The 23,155-nt window shown below is 43.5% G+C and overlaps 1 protein-coding gene across 2 annotated transcripts in view; it reads right to left on the reverse strand.

Moving 5' to 3' along the window:
* Positions 1-313: 313 nt before the first annotated feature.
* card14 (caspase recruitment domain family, member 14) overlaps positions 314-23,155 on the reverse strand; it is a 51,039-nt gene continuing 28,197 nt past the window's right edge. For both annotated transcript variants that reach the window (XM_082136743.1, XM_082136742.1), the window contains exons 16-21: positions 22,548-22,611; positions 21,859-21,973; positions 21,181-21,345; positions 16,347-16,465; positions 875-990; positions 314-724 (exon numbers count right to left, since the gene is read on the reverse strand). In XM_082136743.1, the coding sequence (XP_081992869.1) occupies positions 517-724; positions 875-990; positions 16,347-16,465; positions 21,181-21,345; positions 21,859-21,973; positions 22,548-22,611 (787 nt within the window). In that variant the 3' untranslated portion in view covers positions 314-516. The remainder of the gene's footprint in view (positions 725-874; positions 991-16,346; positions 16,466-21,180; positions 21,346-21,858; positions 21,974-22,547; positions 22,612-23,155) is intronic.

Consider the following 23,155-nt stretch of genomic DNA (forward strand, 5'->3'; position numbering starts at 1 on the left):
TGTTGGGTGACAACCTTTGCTAGTGTTATGGAAGAATGACTATATTTGCGATATGTGTGAAGCGTTTTGGTGGTTTTAGTGCATTATGACTGAAATTTACTGCTGTGCCAAGCCGAGGGTAAGGAGGAAACTGTGTCAAGAGTTTTGAAAAAGTGACCTAGGTACTGATATTTTTGGATCACTATGTTAATTTATGGTTTATCATCATCTCTTTCTAACATGCTGTGTTTTAATCAGCCTCACTGCTTTCATTAAAACCATCAAGCAATCAGGCTCTATTATTCATTATCCATGGATGCACTTTTTTCCCCCCATCATCCTGGGGGAAGTTCTGCGTTTATAAAACTGACCAATCACAGCATTTCTGGAAAGTAACCAAACTACACCGTAACCGCCTTTGCTACACAGGGTCTACAGCATAGGTTTGAAGCAGAATTATAAACTGATCTTAATACTAATAGTTAGCTGCCTGTAGTGAGGGAATTTTGAATGTATGCCCTCATTCTCGTTAGTCCCTCACCAGGGATCTGCCTCAACCCACACAATATTATTCTGCTCCTCCCTCACCACAGTTTTCACAGTGTCCACTAGGCTGGCACTGTCATTCCAGCTCTCTGGTGGAATGCTTCGATAAAGGCAGGGTAGTTTATCCAGAAGGGGCTCCTCATTGCAGGAACACTCCAGCACCTGAGACTCAGTCACAGAGTTCTGCCGTAGTTTGTGTCTAGGAAACAATAACATAATAGATAAATACAGCAATTGTAATGCTCAGAACAGAATGTTTTGTCTAAAAAATCTGAACCTTCATAGCAAAGGCTAGAACGTGTAGACTGATTTAATAATGCTCTTGCAGCCACAGAGAAAATCATAATACCTCAATTTGCGGAGACTTCTCTCTGTAGACATGATGTAGACAATGATGGGGAAGATTTCAGCACGGTGGAGACGACGCACACAGTCCAAACCCAGCGGTAACACACAGTGAGTGCCCTATACAATGGATATCAAACAGGAAAGCATTATATGACCATACTTTTGTGGACACACATACGGTCTAATATATGGCTTATATGTTTTACCTAATATATTCTGTAGTAACTATAACTATTTTTTTAAATACAGGTCACTTTCAAAGCCTCTAACTCTGTCATATAAAATGGTCTTACTGGGATGGATGCAAAATGTGGACTTTTGGTCATTAAAATGAGTTATTAATGGTAATTAAACAGCCATAGTAGGAAAAAATACTATGGAAGTCAATGACTACCGTCAACTGTCTGGTTACCAACATTCTCTAAAATATCTTAGTAGAAGAAAGAAACTCATACTGGTTTGGAACAACTTGAGGGTGAATAAATGATGAATAAATAATGTTTTTTGAGGCTGAACTATCCCTTTAAGCTCACTGGAAACTCTTTAACATTTAATACAATATTGTTTTGTTGATTTTATATATGGAATTTTATTTTTCATTTTATAAAAATGTTCAAAGCAAATGTCTTATAACCCCTTCATGATATCTTATAGCTGTTTAAAAGAAGACTTACATTTTGTTACTTTACTTAAAGTAGACAAAGACCACTTATAAATATTATGACCACAAGCGCTTTAGATGTTTAAAAGAAGATTTTGTGGTAACCCTTCCTTTTACAGTCCCCTAATTACTAGGTATTTACCGGGTACATATATGGTAAGTTATAGTTGGTTATTGGTAATTACCACAGGTAACAAGTATGTAAATGCAGAGCAACTACAAACTAATTACTAGGTATTTACTGGGTAAATATATGGTAAGTTATAGTTGGTAATTGGTAATTACCACAGGTAACAAGTATGTAAATGCAGAGAAACTACAAACTAATTACTAAGTATTTACCTGGTAAGCATATGGTAAATTATAGTATTTTAGTGTGTAATTACTTAAGGTGATTAGTATGCAATTACAGAGAAACTACCAGGAAAAAAAACAAACACCTCTGTTAAATATCAACTCAGAAAAGTACTGTGTACTTGTTACCTGTTTAGGTTGGTAATAACTCAGATTTAATTGTGTACTTCCTTAGAATGTAGGCAGCCAATTTGAACACCTCCAGTATTACCCATCAATTCAAGTTAGGTTTGTAGTTATCCTAGGGTTATGTTGGTAACAGTCCATGTTTATTTATTACTATCTTGAAATTAAGACGGTAGTTTCCAATAAATTACCTTGTCTTACATAGTTGTTGTTCATTGCTACACCCATTTATAGAGGGTTTATCAAATAATTTACCTTACACTTACCTGGTAACTACCCCGCAGGAACAGTTTTCCCTAATGTCATGGCACATCTTAAATACTGGGTATGTTCTTGCAGATGTTTTTTACAATTTACTCAGTAAGTAAAGTGCAACTGTACTGTAAAATGAAGCCTTGTTTATTTCCATGGTATTACAGAGAAACTACCAGGGAAAAAAATTGTACCACATAACCTGATCATTCCCTTTTCCATATAGTCACAATTTTTTACCTCGTATGTCCTGCAACGTTACCAAGGAAAACATGACAATTTACTCGGTAAGTAAAGTGTAACTGTACTGTAAAATGAAGCCTTGTTTATTTCCATGGTATTACCGGAATTGTACCACATAACCTGATCATTCCCTTTTCCATATAGTCAAATTTTTTTTACCTCGTATGTCCTGCAACGTTACCAAGGAAAAGATGACAATTTACTCAGTAAGTAAAGTGAAACTGTACTGTAAAAGAAGCCTTGTTTATTTCCATTGTATTACCAGACTCTTACCACATCCTTTGCTACTGCTTAAACATTTTTAAAATCACAAACTTTTACCATGTGTGTTCTGCAACTTAACTAAAACATTCCAGCCTGGTCTCATTGTTAATACGTAGTATTAATACGTAATTTTCAAAGATAGAAAACGTAATCTGTTACTAACGTAACCTCGGTTCGCTCTAGAAGAGGGAACGAGTATTGCGTAAGTTAGCTTACGCTTCGGGAAAGTCATCTTTTCTCGAGATCTGAAGCCCCCAAAAAAATTATCCTTAATTTTTATAATTTTGTCAACGCAGTGCAGCAGCACGCAGACCTAGGGCAGGCTTACTAGCGTGCCCATTGGCTGCCCTGCGGCAACTGCAGCAGCCTATCGCTGAGCCTTAGACGTGACGTCATGCGTCACAGCCCGCGAAAGAGGGGGTGTGGCTTAGCGTATACAAGCGAGGCTCAGAGGCTGCTTCACTGGTTTCTGTCGCTGAAGCGAATGAGCTCGTGGCGCGAGCACGGCGGGTTACGCAATACTCGTTCCCTCTTCTAGAGAGAACCGAGGTTACGTTAGTAACCGATTACGTTCTCTTACGAGAGGTTCTCTCGTATTGCGTAAGTTAGCTTACGCTACGGGAACTCCCTTGTCAACGCCGTGCGCGCCCAGCATCCACTAAATGAGTCCCAGGGGAAGTCCGGGGAACACGATGAGTGGGAACCGGGCGGCCAAAAGAATGGCTAGCGCAGTACATAAGCACACACTAGGGCGCTCAGAGCGGCACGGCCGGTCTGAGCTGATAAACCCTTGTATAATGCAGCTCAACCAGGAGAGCTAAATCAACCGCAGTAGCCCGCACACAGACAGTGGGCCGGCCTACGCATGACTTAGACTGATAAAACTTTCGCCTGCAAGGCAGGAACTTCCAGGTTGTAAAACCTAACAAATGTCGAGGGGGAGGCCCAGCCCGCCGCCGTACAAATGTCATGAATGGAAATTCCGCTGGACCAAGCCCACGAAGAGGCCATGCCTCTGGTGGAGTGAGCCCTGATGCCCAGAGGGCACTGCAGGTTTTTAGACGCATAAGCAGCTGCAATAGCGTCCACTATCCATCTGGACAGGCTGTGTTTCGAGGCGGCGAGACCTTTGGTGCGCCCACCAAACGAAACGACAAGCTGCTCCGAGCGCCTGATAGCGGCGGAGCGTGTGACGTAATTTCTCAGCGCTCTGACCGGGCAGAGGAGATTACCATCGACCTCGCTGCCGGAAGGCGGCAGGGCTGAGAGAGAAATTACCTGTGCTCTGAAGGGAGTGCCCAATATTTTGGGGACGTAACAATGCCTCGGTTTAAGAATGACTTCCGAGTCATTAGGTCCGAACTCGAGGCACACGGCGTTAACGGATAACGCGTGAAGGTCTCCCACACGTTTGACTGAAGACAGAGCTATCAGAAAAACGGTTTTGAGCGTGAGGTATTTCATATCCACAGTTTCTATGGGTTCAAAGGGATGCGCTTTCAGGGCCTCTAGGACCAGCGAAAGATCCCACATAGGAACCGAGGGGGGTCGCGGGGGGTTCATCCTCCTGGCTCCCCTAAGGAAGCGGGTGACGAACTCGTTCCTTCCTAATGCGCGGCCCAGCGCCGAACCGGCAAAAGCTGAGATGGCCGCAACATAGACTTTGAGCGTGGAAGGGGACCTGCCCGTGTCCAGCAGCTCTTGAAGGAAAACCAATACCTGCGATACCCCACATGCTTGTGGATCCAGCCCCTTGGCAGTGCACCACTTTTAAAACACAGACCATTTAGACGTGTAGAGCCGCCTCGTAGAGGGGGCTCTAGACTGGGTGATCGTGTTCACAACCCCTTCTGGCAGGTCAACGGGTATCCGTTGAGTCTCCATGCATGCAGAGACCAGCGCTCTGGATGGGGATGCCAGATCGAGCCGCGGCCTTGAGAGAGAAGGTCTCTTCTCGCCGGAATCGGCCAGGGGACTGTGTCTGCCAGCTGTATTAGCTCCGGGAACCAAGTCTGGTTCTCCCAGTATGGGGCTATGAGGAGCACCGTGTGGCGCGCTTCCCTGATTCTCCTGATGACTTGTGGCAACAGAGAGACCGGCGGGAAGGCATATAGTGGGCCGCTGCGTTGAGCCAGCGTTGAAGCGGGCGCATGCGCAGTAAGCCCAGCTGCAGCACTGCTGCAGCTGAGGCCATATGCCCCAGGATTCGCTGGAATGTCCTCAGCGGAGCCTGGGTGCCCACCTGGAAGAATGCGGCGAGATGACGGATGCGGCGCACGCGCTGCTCCGATAATCTGGCCGTCATAGCCACCGAGTCCAGTTCTATCCCAAGAAGGAGATTGACTGGCGGGGCGATAATGAGCTCTTGGTCCAGTTAACCGAGAGACCCAGGTTTTCCAAGTGGCTGAGAAGCACTGTTCTGTGAGACACAAGCTCTGTCTCTGACTGCGCCAGAATAAGCCAGTCGTCCAGATAGTTCAGTATCCGCATTCCCCGTCCTCTGAGGGGAGCGAGAGCCGTGTCCATGCACTTCGTAATGTACGGGGTGCCAAAGACAGGCCAAATGGCAGGTCTGTGTATTGATATACCCGACCGTCGAAGGCGAATCTCAAGAATGGCCTGTGACGGGGTGTTATCTGGATCTGAAAGTACGTGTCCTTCAGATCGAGAGAGATAAACCAGTCTCCTGGGCGAATTTGCGCGAGGATTTGTCTGGTTGTGATCATTTTGAACAGCCGTCTCATGAGGGCTTTGTTCAAATGTCTCAGATCTAAAATAGGTCTTAGCGCTCCGTCCTTCTTGGGTACGAGGAAGCAACGGCTGTAAAAGCCCGACTCGCTCAGAGAAGGATGGACCTGTTCTATAGCCCCTTTGTGCAGCAGCTTTGCTATTTTCTGCATAAAGCAGATGCGCTGCTTCTGAATTCACTCTTGTCTCCGTCCGTGCTAAAAAGCGCGGGGGACGGCGAGCGAATTGAAGCGAATAGCCGTGTTCTATAGTGTTCAGCACCCATTCTGACATGCCCTGGATAGCTTCCCATGCTTCCGCACGCATAGCTAGGGGTCGAATGGTCTCTGGGTTCAGATCGCCGCACTGCACGAGATGGGGAACCTGTATCAGAGAAGATGGGGCGCGCGCTTGAACACGGGGGCTGGTAGACAGTAGTGACTGGCCGTACAGCGTATGACGGCTCAATCTTTATGGATGGGGCACATTTCGCTGTTAAAAACCCGTGTCGCGAGAGCGGCATGAGGGGTATCGTGTTTGTTAGTAAGTGCGCGCACTCGTGAGCGGGCGCAGGGCTTACATTTGTCACACGGCCAGTGTTTGAGCGCTTTAGAGGGTCTGCAACCCGGGGTAACTGTGTGGCAGAGCGGGCAGTGGGTAGGTGTGGGCACAGAGTCGTGGACACATTCTCTACGCTTATCACTCGAGCGGCGCGTGCCCGCTTTCTGAGAGTGCATTCTGAGCGCGTTACCAGGGGAACCGTGTTTGTGTGTAGCAGTGAGCACGAGGGTGTGGGCACATTTTCTACACTTATGACACCTTCGGCGTGAGCCGGACAGCCCGAATTTATACTCTCTATGAGACTTATCTGGGCCGCCTTAAAAACGGCGTTTGTGTGCAGGCGAGCGAGTTGTGTTACTGGCTCGTTGGCTGCGATGTAAACTGCTGCAGTAGCCTCTTGTAAGGGGACTGACAGAGCTGGGCGCTTTGATGGCTCATAAATACTCAAGCACCATCCTTGTGGGCGGGAGGGTGCGAGATGCGGGTTCGCTTTCTGTATGTAAGAAAGCTGGCCGCGAGCTTGGAGAAGCAAACAGAAAAAAAAAAAAAAGTTATCTGCCGCCAGGGACGGATTCGAACTCGGGTCTCTGGCGCGAAAGCCTAATGTTCTGCCACTGAGCCACAGGGGCACACGTAAGCTTTCTGTTAGCGCGAGCATATGACAGAGCGTCGCTCGTGACGTCCGCTCTGATATCCCTTGAGAACGGCGCAGTTGCGCGGCTCGAACAAAGGGAGAGAGAGCGGGAAGATGTCATCATGTGCTGTGACATCGTTTGTTTGCAGGCGTGCGTGTATTAAAAACAGGCTCGTTTACTGCAATATTGATATTTCTAGTCGCCTGAGCTTAGGAGGGGACTGAGAAATGTGTAAGACATGGAGGTGAGTGACGCGCGCGACCGAGACGCGGGGTAGCTTTCTTATAACGTAAAGGAAGCTAGCCCGTGACCGTCCACTTCTGACATCCCTTGTGAGCGGCGCCTGTTTGCGCGGCTCGAACAGAGAGGGAGAGCGCGGGAAGGAGCGAGCGTCATTATGTTTTGCGTCAGCGTTTGTTTGCAGGCGTGCGTGTATAAAAAACAGGCTCGTTTACTGCAATATATGTATTTCCAGTCGCCTGAGCTTAGGAGGGGACTGAGAAATGTGTAAGAAATGGAGGTGAGTGACGCGCGCGACCGAGACGCGGGGTAGCTTTCTTATAACGTAAAGGAAGCTAGCCCGTGACCGTCCACTTCTGACATCCCTTGTGAGCGGCGCCTGCTTGCGCGGCTCGAACAGAGGGAGAGCGCGGGAAGGAGCGAGCGTCATTATGTTTTGCGTCAGCGTTTGTTTGCAGGCGTGCGTGTAAAAAAAACAGGCTCGTTTACTGCAATATATGTATTTCCAGTCGCCTGAGCTTAGGAGGGGACTGAGAAGCTGAAGGGGGGGGGGGGGGGTAGCTTTCTTGTAACGTAAAGGAAGCTATAGCCCGAGACCGTCCGTTTCTGACATCCCTTGTGAGCGTCGCCGTTTGCGCGGCTTGACAGAAGGGGGTAAGCAGCTGTCTATGATAGCAGCGTTGTCTGCTTCATCCCCTGAGGCGACGGCAGTGCGGGCGAAAGCCGGCCGCTGCGCGTCGGGAGGTGGGGGGGAGAAGGAGATAGCGAGGCTAGCGGGAGGGGCTCCGGCGAGCGCTCAGCTACTGCATCCGGGTCCGGAGGCAGGAGGAGGGTCCAACAAGGCGAGTCGAGCCCGCAGGGTCGACATCGGCATCTCCTCGGAGGGGGAGTGAGGCATTTGCAACAACGCCTCGCGCTCTTTTAGATGCAGTGTGTCGCGGGGCGAACACACAAACACACACAACACAGAGCAAAGAAGTATATAATCCGCCGGATAGCGGAGCAGGCAGGGAAGGCTGAAGGCGGCGAAGACGGCCGGTTTCCTCAGGCTGATATCCTCGGCATGCTGGTCGCTTGTTTCAACGGCGGCGGCTTCCTCAGAGTCCAGCGATGCGGAGAGCGTCGCTGAAGAGACAGAAATCAGTGAAGCAGCCTCTGAGCCTCGCTTGTATACGCTAAGCCACACCCCCTCTTTCGCAGGCTGTGACGCATGAGGCGCGCCAAGCGCGCTCATTGGACGTGACGTCACGTCTAAGGCTCAGCGATAGGCTGCTGCAGTTGCCGCAGGGCAGCCAATGGGCACGCTAGTAAGCCTGCCCTAGGTCTGCGTGCTGCTGCACTGCGTTGACAAAATTATAAAAATTAAGGATATTTTTTTTTTGGCTTCAGATCTCGAGAAAAGATGACTTTCCCGAAGCGTAAGCTAACTTACGCAATACGAGAGAACCTCTCATAACGTAAGAGAACTAAACATAACGTTAGCTGCTACCCATTTGTATACTGAATATAAAAAGGATAACACGTAGAGTGTAGGGAAATGGCAATTTTATTAACAATATAGCATTAAAAGATTTTTTTTTTAGCAGCTAATCCTACTCCTACCCCTAAACCTACCCATAACAATTTCTTAAAACTACATAGGCTACAATTATGAAGAAAAACAACATACGTGTAATCACAATAATTTATTTATTGCGAAAATGTCAAAACCATAGACAGTATCAAAACCGGTACCAAAAGTCGTTCACATGACGATGTGTTGCAGTCACAGTACTCTCTTTCAGTATATAATAGTTTTGAATGAGGTATAGAGCAGAATTTAAGTTATTAATCCATGAAAATGTTAATCCGGATTCGCTCTTTGTGAAGGGGCGCGCGCGCTTCTCCATTTCAAATGTAGTTTACCGACTGAAATACGGCATGTCGCAATCTGTGACGAACATAGACGAACAGGAGAGAGCCATTGAGCGTTTGATATCACTGCCGTAAAACATGTTGTAACGCTTCTTGAGGGCGCAATTTTTGAATTTGAATTCATCACGAGCGCGGGATTTGACAGTTACGGACTGCGCTGCTGTGATAGCCTGTGAAATGGAGATGAAGATCACTCACTGGATAAAGGGCTGAATTTTGATCTCTTTCTTGCAAACGTATGGATTCTAAAGATTTGGATTATATCAAGTATAATAAAATTGATGTATTTTGTGAATTTATGTTGGGTTTTGGTGTATTATTGTTCTATTGGAGAAAACGCATTTTGTGTCTCACTGTAAATAAACTATTAAAATGGTTAAACGATTAAATAAGGTATTTTTAAGGTTTTAAAGTGTATTCTTGTTTAACTGCATGTAGGCTAATCCTCTGAAATGAGTTTGCAGCAGAAGGCACGAACAGAGCAAAATGTTATTAGTCTATTTCTTGAGTAAACTGCATAAATGCGACTGATAACGTAATTGATAAGACATTTGAATGCAATAGTCAAAACATTAATGGCCCTATTTTAATATGCATAAATAAGAATACGTACAAATATGCACGTCGGTAGAGTTGTTCATACGTAAATAATTTACGTTTTTGTGCTGTTAATACGTAAACATTTTACGTTTTAGTGCTGTAAATACGTCAGTATTATACGTTTCTGTGTGTATAAAACGTAAGTAAATGTACGTATGGTAGAATTACATGTCACAGGTCGGGGGGGGGTCAAGCCAGACTGCACCCACCCCTAAAACCCAGGATCACCTCGAGGAGCGTACCAAAGACCAGACAGACAAGTGAATGAAAGTTTAACAAGTTTTATTGAATAAAATTAATTTGAAAGTCCTAATGAAGCTTCTGGGTCCCCCAACAGGTGCGGGGACCAAACCTCTGACCCCAGGGAAGGCGTGGAATTCTTCAAAGCAACTCGTGCCAGAACGTAACGACTAAGGGAGGAGGAAGTCGGCCACCCGCCCGACAAACAGATAAGTATCCAGGTAAGCAAGCCTTCTCGGACCGTCGAACTATCAGGGCGTGGCCGGTACGGGGGCTGATGGCCAGAAGGAGAATCTTCTACCAGGCAGGTGAATATCCAGGGACGTATACCTTCTTAAGGCGCGGAGCGGGACAAGGTCTCGTGGTCGAGGAGGATCTTCCCTTGGACAGACAGGTGAGTATCCAGGCAAGCAGACTTCCCCGAACCGTTTTACAATCAGGGCGTGGCCAATACGGGAGCTGATGACCAGAAAGAGAATCTTCTACCAGACAGGTGAATGTCCAGGTACGTATACCTTCTTAAGGCGCGGAGCGGGACAAGGTCTCGTGGTCGAGGAGGATCTTCCCTTGGACAGACAGGTGAGTATCCAGGCAAGCAGACTTCCCCGAACCGTTTTACAATCAGGGCGTGGCCAATATGGGAGCTGATGACCAGAAAGAGAATCTTCTACCAGACAGGTGAATGTCCAGGTACGTATACCTTCTTAACCCTCTGGGGACCAAAAACGCGCCCGCGCGTTTTGCTCGTTTTTTTTTTTAGCAATGAAAAATAAACACAAAATGCTCTGTTAATTTTGATCTTTCATTTTCGTGTAATACATCAATCGATCCTGTTCAGTTTCTATTTTTTTTCTGTATACTCACAATACAAATAAAGTGTTTTGCTTTTTGACAAATAAAGAAAAACTAACATGATGCTATTTCTGCCTTCTCTCTGTCAGTAAACTCCCATTTGAAACGCGTTCGAAAATTATCTATAACTCCGCGAAAATTCAGTCAAACAGGCAAACAGACCCACGGGCATAAAGCTTGAGATCGCAGCTTTTAAATGAAGTAATTTATATAAAAAACAAATATTATCAGCTTCTGTAATCTGTATAAAAAGAGAGCGACTCCAGTCGAGCTCATTAGGAGCCATTCAAAAGTAATTTGACCACGCCCCGGAGAGCGCGTGCTATTCAAACGCAAATTCTGAGAACCATTTCAGTCTGTGAAACGCCCCCACATCAGCTGTAAACAAAGAGGCATAATATAGCCTACCTTATGGAGAAAATTTTCCGTGCTGATATGAGGAGCAGATCCCGCTGAGGAGTGAGGTAGGCTAAGTTATCCTTTCTCAAGTGTTAATGTGGAATAACGTTATGGAATAACGTTGTAGGCTTATGTAAACAAAAAGATGAATCGCGTTTCTATAATATGAATAGCGTTTCTGTGAGATGAATGAAGGGTACATATTTGTAAAGACTGTTTAGCCTAAATATGAATCGCGCGTCTGTGTGTGAAAGAATAAACTGCTTTTACAGTTACAGTTACTGCGTTACAGTCAGGCGAAGTATGAAAGACAACATTTTGTTGACTAGATTTGGGTACAGTTTTTACTGTAGAATATACTGTCACATCAAATAAGCTTTTCTGCTCATATATATAAAATACTATTTTGTCAAAAATAAAGTCATAGACTAAGATGTTCCAATGTTGGCTATATTCAAACTAATGAATACATATGATAAAATGTAGGCCTATAATCTTTTTTTTTTTTTTTTACAAAGAAAGAGTATTTTTTTTGCAGAAATATTGCTGAAATTGTAATTATTGTTGTAATTGTAACCTTTTTAATAAAATAGCAAAACATATTTACAAGATAGATGTAAGCAAAATCTTAAATGGTCAATATAAGTCTTCTTCTAAATATATAGGCTATTTTGTCCTTGCATTGTGGCTCAGTCAGTGTCACACCTGAATGAATGGCTAATTATGCAGAGTCATTATGCAGAGTGGGTGGGACTGGGTAATCTAAGGTGTAAACTACTCCTCCCCCTCGCATATTGGCTTTCCAAGCAAAACCTGTTTTACACCATTTAAATCAATGTATTTTTTTTTTGTGAACGATAAAGCAAGACTATTTTCACATAATTTTGAAGCTAGAACTCCAAGAGAAAACATCCATTAGTCAAAAGTCTTGTGGGCACATATTTTGTATGAGTTTTGTGGTCTTATTTCAGCAACTTTCTTTTTTTTTTTTTTAAATAACCACGCATAAACATTATTCTCTTAAAAATACAAACATCTACATACATGTTGCTCGCATATTATGGTAGGCCTGTTTGTGCTATATAGAGTGAATTTACACCTTTGCCATTAACATGTTTATAAATAACTGAAAAAAGCACAAATGTCAGAGCATGTCAGAACATCTCAAGGGCCCCAAAAACAGCTTGGTCCCCAGAGGGTTAAGGCGCGGAGCGGGACAAGGTCTCGTGGTCGAGGAGGATCTTCCCTTGGACAGACAGGTGAGTATCCAGGCAAGCAGACTTCCCCGAACCGTTTTACAATCAGGGCGTGGACAATACGGGAGCTGATGACCAGAAAGAGAATCTTCTACCAGACAGGTGAATGTCCAGGTACGTATACCTTCTTAAGACACGAAGCGGGACAAAGGAAGGGGGGCGAGCCTCTGCCAAGCGGATAACGTGAATGCTTCCAACGTGAGTCTCTTTCTTCAAGCAGACATCCACCGGAGAGACTTTGGTGGAGGAATTCTTCTGCGAAACAACAAGTAAGTAACTCAAGTATGTGCGTGCTCCTCTTCAGTACAGAGACAAAAGCTTACGACTGGGGTGTGCTTTCTGTAAAGCAGACGGAAGTATGTCCAATGTGTGTCTCTCCTTCAGGCAGGCATCACATAAGGGGACATTTGCAGAGGACTTCTCTATTGATAAGACAGAGTAAGTTATACCAGTACATGCATACTTTTCCTCAGTACAGAGACAAGGGCTTACGGCTGGAGTGTGTTTCTGTAAAGCAGATGGAGATGTTGTCCAATGGGTGTCTCTCCTTTAGGCAGGCATCACATAAAGGGACGTTTGCAGAGGACTTCTCTATTGAACAGACAGAGTAAGTTATACCAGTACATGCATACTTTTCCTCAGTGCAGAGACAAGAGCTTACGGCTGGGGTGTGCTTCTATAAAGCAGACGGAAGTATGTCCAATGTGTGTCTCTCCTTCAGGCAGGCATCACATAGGGGGACATTTGCAGAGGACTTCTCTATTGAACAGACAGAGTAAGTTTACCAGTACATGCATACTTTTCCTCAGTACAGAGACAAGAGCTTACGGCTGGAGTGTGTTTCTGTAAAGCAGATGGGGATGTTGTCCAATGTGTGTCTCTCCTTTAGGCAGGCATCACATAAAGGGACGTTGGCAGAGGAATTCTCTATTGAACAGACAGAGTAAGTTATGCAAGTGCATTTATGCTTTTCCTCAATGCAGAGACAAGAGCTTACGGCTGGAGTGTGTTTCTGTAAGCAAACAGACGAGGGAGTATTTCTAATGTGAGTCTCTCCTTCCAGCAGACATCACGTAAAGGGACATTTACGGAGAGTTTCTTCTATTTGAGCAGACAGAGTAAGTTATACAAGTACGCATGTTCTCCCCAACATGCAAAGATGAAAATAAGAAATGGGGAGTACACAGCGGTCAATATATATGATCCCCACACACTGCAACCTCACTTCAAGCCAATACTATGTGACACATCAATTCAGGCACTGCATATCCACTCTCTCTCTCAGTGCAATAAGGCCAGCACTCACCCAATGATCGATCCTTCCACTGTCATACTGAATCAGTTCTCATCACATAGCAAGGGGAGTCGGGTGCCTCCTTACTGGCACGGTGGATAAAGCTTCCTCAACACTCGCTCACACTCAGAAGAAGAGAAACAAGAGTTCAATGATAACTCAGTCCGACCACTCTCAAGTGACAATTACACTCGTGATCAATACACTTCACAACTTCATATCCAGCTCGGTGCAGGTGCATACATTCAATAAGATCCGATATCATACTACTTATCTCCCTTCCAATGATGATGGCGTTCTCCAGTCTTCACTCAATCTCCATAACTCACTCGCTTTCCAGCCTTTGACGTCTTCAACTCGTGTTCACACAATCGCCATTGCACCCTTAATACAGCCGAGCCCTCACAACACTCTCCAGATGCCTCCGTAAATCAGCAACACCACCAAAGAAACGACTTCTCTCGGGGGAGAACCACACCCAACTGTCTCTTCACTTTCCTTTTATATACTCCAGTTGCCTACACAGCCCCATCACAGATCCCAGCGTAAATCCCCCGCACCTGATGTTGATCGGTCATTAGCCGCCGTTGTTATGGTGACAGATACACAGCCGACATACACTTTACGTAAAAATACACACGTATTCTCATGAGATCACGTTGAACATTCTCAGTAAGTAAAGTGAAACTGTACTGTAAAAGGAAGCCTTTTTATTTCCATGGAATTACTGGGATCTTACCCTATAATCTGTAATAGCTACAGATTATAGGGTAAGATCCCAGTAATTCCATGGAAATAAAAAGGCTTCCTTTTACAGTACAGTTTCACTTTACTTACTGAGTAAATTGTCATGTTTTCCTTGGTAACGTTGCAGGACATACGAGGTAAAAAAATTGTGACTATATGGAAAAGGGAATGATCAGGTTATGTGGTACAATTTTTTTCCCTGGTAGTTTCTCTGTAATACCATGGAAATAAACAAGGCTTCATTTTACAGTACAGTTGCACTTTACTTACGGAGTAAATTGTAAAAACATCTGCAAGAACATACCCAGTATTTAAGATGTGCCATGACATTAGGGAAAACTGTTCCTGCGGGGTAGTTACCAGGTAAGGTAAATTATTTGATATACCCTCTATAAATGGGTGTAGCAATGAACAACAACTATGTAAGACAAGGTAATTTATTGGAAACTACTGTCTTAATTTCAAACCTAACTTGAATTGATGGGTAATACTCGAGGTGTTCCTAAAAATTGGCTGCCTACATTCTGAGGAAGTACACAATTAAATCTGAGTTATTACCAACGTAGTGTTTTTGCGCTGCACGTCTGTGTTATACGTCATCACGCATCACACACATGACCAGCGTCGGCCAATAGTGAGCCTACGTGGTGACGTGTAACACAGACGCGCTGCGCAAAAACACTACGAGGCCCAGAGAGAAGGAAATGAATAGTGGAGTAAAGTCGTTATTTTTGTTTGTTTTTGCGCACAAAAAGTATTCTCGTCGCTTGATATACTTAAGATTGAGCCACTGTAGTCACTTGGACTATATTAACGATATCTTTAATAACTTTTCTGGGCCAGCAAGTTTGGGCCACCTAGCAGCCTATGGAGAAGTGATCCAGCACTCAGATTTCATCAAAAATATCTTAATTTGTGTTCTGAAGATGAACGAAGGTCTTACGCGGTTGGAACAACATGAGGGTGAGTAATTACTGACAGAATTTTCATTTTTGGGTGAACTAACCCTTTAAGTAATTACACACTAAAATACTATAATTTACCATATGCTTACCAGGTAAATATTTAGTAATTAGTTTGTAGTTTCTCTGCATTTACATACTTGTTACCTGTGGTAATTACCAATAACCAACTATAACTTACCATATATTTACCCGGTAAATACCTAATAATTAGTTTGTAGTTTCTCTGCATTTACATACTTGTTACCTGTGGTAATTACCAATAACCAACTATAACTTACCATATATGTACCCGGTAAATACCTAGTAATTAGGGGACTGTAAAAGGAAGGGTTACCGATTTGGTTTTTGTCATTTTACTTTAAGCAGTAAAAGACTACTTCATAAAATGTAGTATGATACTGTGCAGATGTCAAGATATGAGATTTGGAAAGTAAAAGATATGAAACTATGGGAAATATAATCCATTATAACTTAAGTGGATAAAATGATGTCCATTCTGTGTTATAAATCATCATATTCTTAATAGTTACCACAAAAAAAGTATGTATTATTACTGTTGTTACGATTATTCATGAGATGATACAACACTTTATAAGGTTGTTTATAAGGTATTATGTGTGTATTATAATGCATTAATAATAATTTAACCATAAATAGGTAAGTATTATATACTGTATTGTACCTGTTGTTGTGATTATTTATAAGATGATACAACATATTATAAGGTTGTTTATAAGGCATTATACAAATACAGGCTTCAGATTAAGTGTTACCAAACGTTTTACAACAATGAATTGAATATTAATTCATATCATGTCTGTCTGACGTCATATGACGTCTATCTGTCTGTCTGTCTATCTATGTTTGTCTGTCTGACTGTCTAATCGTTCTCAAAATAAAGTTTCACCCCTGACCTTAATTTTTGCAAAACATTTTTGTAGGCTTTCTCTTTCTGATTAATAATTGTAAATCCTATTATTGTATTTTTTAACTTACTAAATAAAATTGCTCTGAATTTTATTTACTGTTGAGCAGGCAGTTAGTAATATGAAAACAATGTTTTATGACACACCCGTTTCATGATCTTCTCCACTCCACTTGAGCAGGCAGTTAGTAATATGAAAACAATGTTTTATGACACACCCGTTTCATGATCTTCTCCACTCCCTGCAGTGTATAGCAACGGTGTGTTTTCGAGTCACATTCTTCAAGAATTTCCCCCTTCTGCATTTTTACGGCATGCTCACTTGCCATCAGCAATTCTAAAATATAAGAGATGGATGTCAGATGTGAGGAAAGGAGGTAGCAGCCAGAGAACAAAGCAGACAAATAAAACTATACAGAGGGGAAATTAAAGTCAGACAGAAAGAAACAGAGATGGCCATATATCACGGGACAGAAAGAAACAAAGATGGGCATATACTGTAGGTCAATATACATCACCTCAGTCTTAATTTTCATTAATGCCAGGACTTATTATAATTATATAATTATAATAAGTAATTATATAATAATATGTCTTTAAAGTTTTAAAGTAAAGTACTTTTTAAGTAACTGTTTCTTTTTTTTCTCGTCACCAGGTGTAGCCTATGGAAGCTTGTTTCCGCCACGGAATAAAACAGTTTAAAAGATAATTGCCACTTTGTATCTCACAATTCTGACACTTTTTCTTACATCTTGCAATTGTGACTTTTTTTTTCTCACAATTGTGAGTTTATATCATACAATTCAGAGAAAAAAAGCCAGAATTTTTAGATAAAAAGTCGCAATTATCTTTTTTATTTTTTATTCAGTGGCGAAAACAAGCTTCCATAGTAGCTCCACCCATCAGTCACGTTCGACATTACGTCAGAATTAACTGATGTATTGTAATGCCTATGGAAAGTGTCACAACTGCTGCCCCTTCCTGCGCCCCAAGTAAGCCACATAGTCCCCCCGCACTACGTTGACCCTATACAGAGAGACTATTGGATAACACTGTGAAAGCGTGCCTATTCCAACCGGAAATGAACGCTACAGAGACCCCATCCTGCCCGTAGGGAGGTAACATGTGGAGTTACACATATGGAATGACCATTAGGACAGTGCTACATATGGAAGATCTCTCTGGTATATCCTGCCTTGTGCAGGGGTGGAGTCGTTACTGTTAGAGAGATGGCAGAGTGGACTCTGCCAAGGGAAAGACACGGGCTTGGCAACAGGGAGGCCCTACCGTGGAAGAATGCAAACATGGGGTCACCTAGGAGGAGAATCACAACACATAGGCATCTAGTCTAGTACAGGGGCTGAAGAACCGGGCATACACATAAGTACTAGACCTGGCGTCAGATGCCTCCACCGCAACTGACTGCAAAGGATGCTTGAAGAACTCTACCAGGGTTCACCAGCCGGGGAACTCACCTGAGGAGCAGATAGGTGCTCGTGTCCCGTCCTCGGAGGAGAATGGCGCAGCAAGTGAGACACAGAGCCATTCCCTGATATTATCTGTTTGTACCTAACAGACGGGAAGAAACCGGCTCCACTCTGAGATTGTAGAATCTTGTGAATGTGTTGAATGTGAATGTGCTGCCCAGCCTGCAGCTATAGAGGCGCCGTGTGACAACTCCCAGCAGGAAGCAACACTCTGAGTCGAGTGTGCTCTCACTCCCAGAGGGCACGGCTCGCGTCTCACAATCACAAGGATTGGTACGCCAAGACGATGTATTCACTATCCAGTGGGCCAACCTCTGTTTGGAGACAGCATTTTCCTTCTGCTGGCCTCCATAACAGACAAAGAGCTGTTCTGTGGTTCTGAAGCTCTGTGTGCAGTCCACGTACAAACGCAAGGCGCGAAAAGGACACTGCAACGCAAGGGCTGGGTCTGCCTCCTCCGGGGGCAGCGCTTGCAAGTTTACCACCTGGTCCCTAAAAGGAGTGGTGGAAATGTTGGGCACATAACCAGGTCGGGGTCTCAGGATGACTTGAGAGCTGGCCGGTCCGAATCCCAGGCACACTTCGTTGGCTGAAAATGCCTTCAGGTCCCCCACCCTCTAAATGGATTTGAGCACAGTCAGGAGCCCTTCAAAGACAGAGATCTTACCGTCTCTTGCATCGTGATGTGCAGATATAGCTGCGGAGAGTGGAGGAAGAAAGCCTTCGCTCTAACACGTCTTGCAGAAAAGAGAGCATGACATTGATTGGGCATCTAAGGGGGTCTTTTCCTGCAGGAAGAACACCAATCAACGAAGAGGCTCCACTTCAAAGTGTAAGCACGCCTCTTAAAGGGGGCTCTAGCTGAAGTGATAGTGTCAAGTACCGCTGGAGGTAGGCCACTTGATTCCTCCGCATCCCATCCATAGACCACACGTGGAGGTTCCAGAGGTCTGGATGTGCGTGCCATATGGTGCCCCATCCCTGAGAAAGCAGGTCCTTATGGGAAGTTATGGGAACCAGGTCCAGGTGGGCCAGTAAGGCGAACCATAAAGATCTGCTCCTTGTCCTCCCTGACCATGCACACTCTATGAGACACTCTATGCGAGCAAGCTCACTGGGGGAAACGCATAGAAATCAGCACAGAAACCGGCACAGGGCCAACAGCACTGCTAGCAACTTGAGGCAATTGATATGCCACTGCAGTCAAGGTCTTATCCAGGAGCCCGAGGCTGCATGCCCATCACATACAGCACTGGCTGGAGGCATCTGTTGACACAACAACATGCCTGGACACTTGTTTTAGGGGAACTCCTGCCCATAGAAAAGCAAGGTCAGGACGGGCTGAAAGTATGGCAACAGATGGGAGTGATTTCCACCTGATGTGTGCCGCGGTGCCATGCTAGGTCGTCAAGAGAGCACTGAAGCGGTCTCATATGAAGCAATCTGAGCGCCGTTACTGTAGCTGCGGATGCCATATACCCTCTGAAACAGTTTCAGTGGAGCTGCTGTCCTGCCCCTGAATGAATTCAAGCAGTTATGCACTGACTGAGCGTCATGTCGACCAAGTCCAACTCCACACTGAGAAAAGAGATTCTCTGCACGAGGGAGTTTGCTCTTTTTCCAGTTGACCCGAAGTGGCAGAGTTGCCTGAGCACCAGGTGCCTTTGTTCGCATAACTGATCTTGCGACTTGCCAGTCGTCGAGATAGTTGAGGTTGCAAATGCCCACTTCCTTCAAAGGGGTAAGGGCAGCCATCGCTATCTTCGTGAAGACGCGGGGCGACAGGGACAGCCCAGTGGGGAGGACCTTGTACTGCTATGCCCATCCCTCGAACGCAAAGTGCAGTAACGGACTGTGTCGAGGTAGGATCGAGACATGATAGTACACGTCCTTCAGGTCAGTTGCTGCAAACCAATCATGGTGTTAAACGCACCTTAGGAAGCGTTTCTGTGTCAGCATCTTGAACGGAAGCTTGTGAAGGGCCCGATTCAAGATGCACAGATCCAAGATCGGTCGTAACCCACTGCCTTTCTTGGGCACAATGAAGTATTGGCTGTAAAATCCTGTAAAACCCATATCAGCTGGAGGGACCGGCTCTATTGCGTCCTCACCAGAAGGACTGTGATCTCGGGGCACGATACGTTTGTACTTTTGTACTACTGAGAACTGCTGGGCAAATTCACTTTGTGACCTCCTCATGCACTTCCGGGAACAAAGGGACCAGAGCGGGATGCTGCTGTTAAGCATGCCCTGCCCAGAGAAACCAATCATCCAGCCGTGAGCATTAGGAATACGGTGGAGGGTTCCACACAAGCCTGACCCTTGTAGCAGCCCAGGAAAGCATTGCAGTCAGCTCTGGTTCAGACTCAAACAACGCTACTCTCTCCAAAAGGGGCAGCACAGCTGAATCTTCGACATCCGGTCCTCCGCGGGAGCCCTGAATGAGATGCTGGGTCCCCCAAGGGAAGGACCAGACACCGCAGCCAGAAGCTCCACAGGCTGCAGATGCTTTCCTATGAAAGAGGAGTGGGAGGGCCGTGGGGATTCACCCGGCGGATTTCACTGTAATCCTCAGATCATCCTGTGTATTAACCGAAGTGGCTGCAGGGCTCGCAAAATCGCTAGCCTGACGTCGGGCTACCAAAATGCATAACCGGCCTGCCCGACGGGCAATCTGAAATAGTAAAATTCCTCCCTTTATTCACATTATTGACTAGTTATTTTAAGGAAAAATATGACCGTGCAAGTTTTTGATCATGCTGATTTATCCGCAGCGCAATTTCTCATGAATCTCCATGCCTGTTTTAAGAGAAATACATGATCAATATAAATTAAAGCTCCACTTTCACATGAATGCTTTATTTTGCGTGTCAGAATATTTGAATCCATGTTCTAACACAATATCACTGTAAAGCTGCATAAAAAAAAAATAATAAAAAAAATCTGTATTGTAAAAAGCGCTACATTAATAAAGGTGACTTAACCATCATATATTCTGCTATATAAAGAGCATAAAATAATTAGAGCACCATTTACTTGCCTCAAAAAAGTCTGGTATTATTATTATTATTTATTGCTACACTTCAGTATGTGAATTATTCCATCAGAACATTAACACTTTTAGTTGTCAGGCTTTAAAACAATGGTGCTGCACGCTCTGGTTTATGGCTGCTATAAATTTGACCTGCCACAAGGTGACAGTGTTTTCAAAACTCGGGGGCCGGTGCACCAGCTGATCCTAGTTTTGACGTAAATGGACACTAAGTTATGACTTACGCACTTCTAAATATGTTTGCGTTGAACCATTAAACTTAATTTGAATGTGCATTGGATTGTTCTGTTACCACTCGAAGGTGATAGGGCTCTCAGGCGAGATCCCAATACCTTAGTTTAGTCCGACGTAACGTTGAACGTGACTGACTAATAGGGAAACCTGTTGATACTGTGACTCAAACCTGAATTTCTCACTGTAATGGGAAAGTTCTCTCTATGGTATCTTTATCTATTTTTTTCCCCTTTTCTTTTCCTCTTGTTTGAAAATAAAGTGATTTTTTTTTTTTTTTACCTGGCTCACAGAGCTGATAACCTTCCTGTTCTGCCAACCGTTTGTGCAAGACATGGCCAAAGATTGTGGGAAGGAGGAGGACTGGGCGACAGATGGGAGGGAACTGAGGTGTGACCAGGGTGTAAGGCATCAGAGTCACACATCTGCTCTGCACACAACCATAACCTACGAAGAGAAAGATTTATTTGATACTTAAGATAAAAAAAAAAAAATAATTGCCTGACACTTATTAATTAATTGAATGATTCACAGTTAACACACACACGCACACAGAGAGAGAGAGAGAGAGAGAGAGAGAGAGAGAGAGAGAGAGAGAGAGAGAGAGAGAGATTGTAATTTAAGTTAAATCTGGATGTTATGAATAAGGTTTAATATGTTTTTATTCAGAACCGGTTCCATATTAAATATTTCTGCAACTGAATGACCTTAATCTTTGTGAGACTTAAATCAGTGTAGTTACTGAGTACGGTAGTTGTACATATGGCAATGTGTAGTTATCATCAGTCAGTAGGATTTTTCTAAAATAAATGAAGTATGTTACCAAATTGTTTGTTTAGTGTTGCATTTATGCAAAAGTACTAAAATAATTGTTAATGGAACTATTAGAATCAGAAATGTATTTTGTTTCCCATGCCTAGTTATGAGTAAAACAGTTGAATGAGTTTGTCTTGTACTAACTGTCCAGTGATGTGCTGTTGTCATCTTCCACACTGACCCACAGAGGGTTTCTGCTCTGTTGACAGGTGCTGACGATCCTCACCTCTCTCTGCTTCTCATTAGCTGCAGTTCTCTCCTGTGGACAGAAAACAAGTACTGAGGACTAATGTAACAGATATTCTACCAATCTGTGCTAATAATGCTTTTTCATGACAAATCTCGACAGAATCTAACAAGTCTACAATAATTTTGTGCATGTCTGTCTCTTTAATCTTGATGGCAAGAATGCATGACTAGTTACACATTATTCACTCAACATCGTCATACCACACCCAGAGTTCAATATTTTGGCAAGCATTTCCGTAATTCCACAGTATGGCGATACAAATATAGACAAGAATTTCTAAAAACAAGAACTATTCATCTAAAACATGGACTATGACTAACCTATGACATGAATAATGACTAAACTTTTAAGTCATCATGTCAAAAGGGCAGCAAAGACAATCAATTTATAGTTCAGTTAAGCATTGTGCAGCATTCCATTAACTTCAAGTGTAATTGTTTAAACACTGAGCAAAATTGCATGTGAGCTTTATTAGTATAATCTTAATATACACAAATCACAATATCATAAAGTTAAAGAAACAGAGAAAAATTATTTCTGCAATGACTATATGAACTGTGTGAATTTACTGATGGATTCTCACCTTTCTGTGAGTTTTGCGAGGGTAGGTCATATCCTCTATAGCCCTGATTAACAGCCTCTGTGCTCTGAAACATGTACAAAGATTATGTGTGAGTGTCCGTGTGTAAAGTAGTAATATTGTGAAATATTATTACAATTTAAAATAACTGCAAAATATTTTAATATATTTTATTATATTTTGAAATGTAATTTATTACTGAATTTTCAGCAGCCATTACTCAGTGTCACATGGTCCTTCAGAAATCATTTGAATATGCTTTTGTGCTCAAAAACATTTCTTGTCATTATCAGTTGCAAACAGTTGCTTAATATTATTGTAGAAACTGTAATACTTTTTTCAAGATTATTTGATGAAAAATACCATTTATTTGAAATAGAAATCATTGTAACATTATAAATGTCTTTACTGTCACTTTTGATAAATTGAGTGCGTACTTGCTGAATGAAAGTATTAATTTCTTGCAAAGCAAAACAAATTTTTTACTGAGCACAAACTTTTAAAAGGTATGATGAAACTACAGATCTAATGGGTTCACAATTTTACACACAATGATAATTGAAAAAATTGTGCTTTTCTTCTGAATCCCAGGAGCTATACGCAGGAAAATT

Source organism: Leuciscus leuciscus (genome assembly GCF_965113295.1).
Source record: "Leuciscus leuciscus genome assembly, chromosome: 14".
NCBI classification, from domain to species: domain Eukaryota; kingdom Metazoa; phylum Chordata; class Actinopteri; order Cypriniformes; family Leuciscidae; genus Leuciscus; species Leuciscus leuciscus.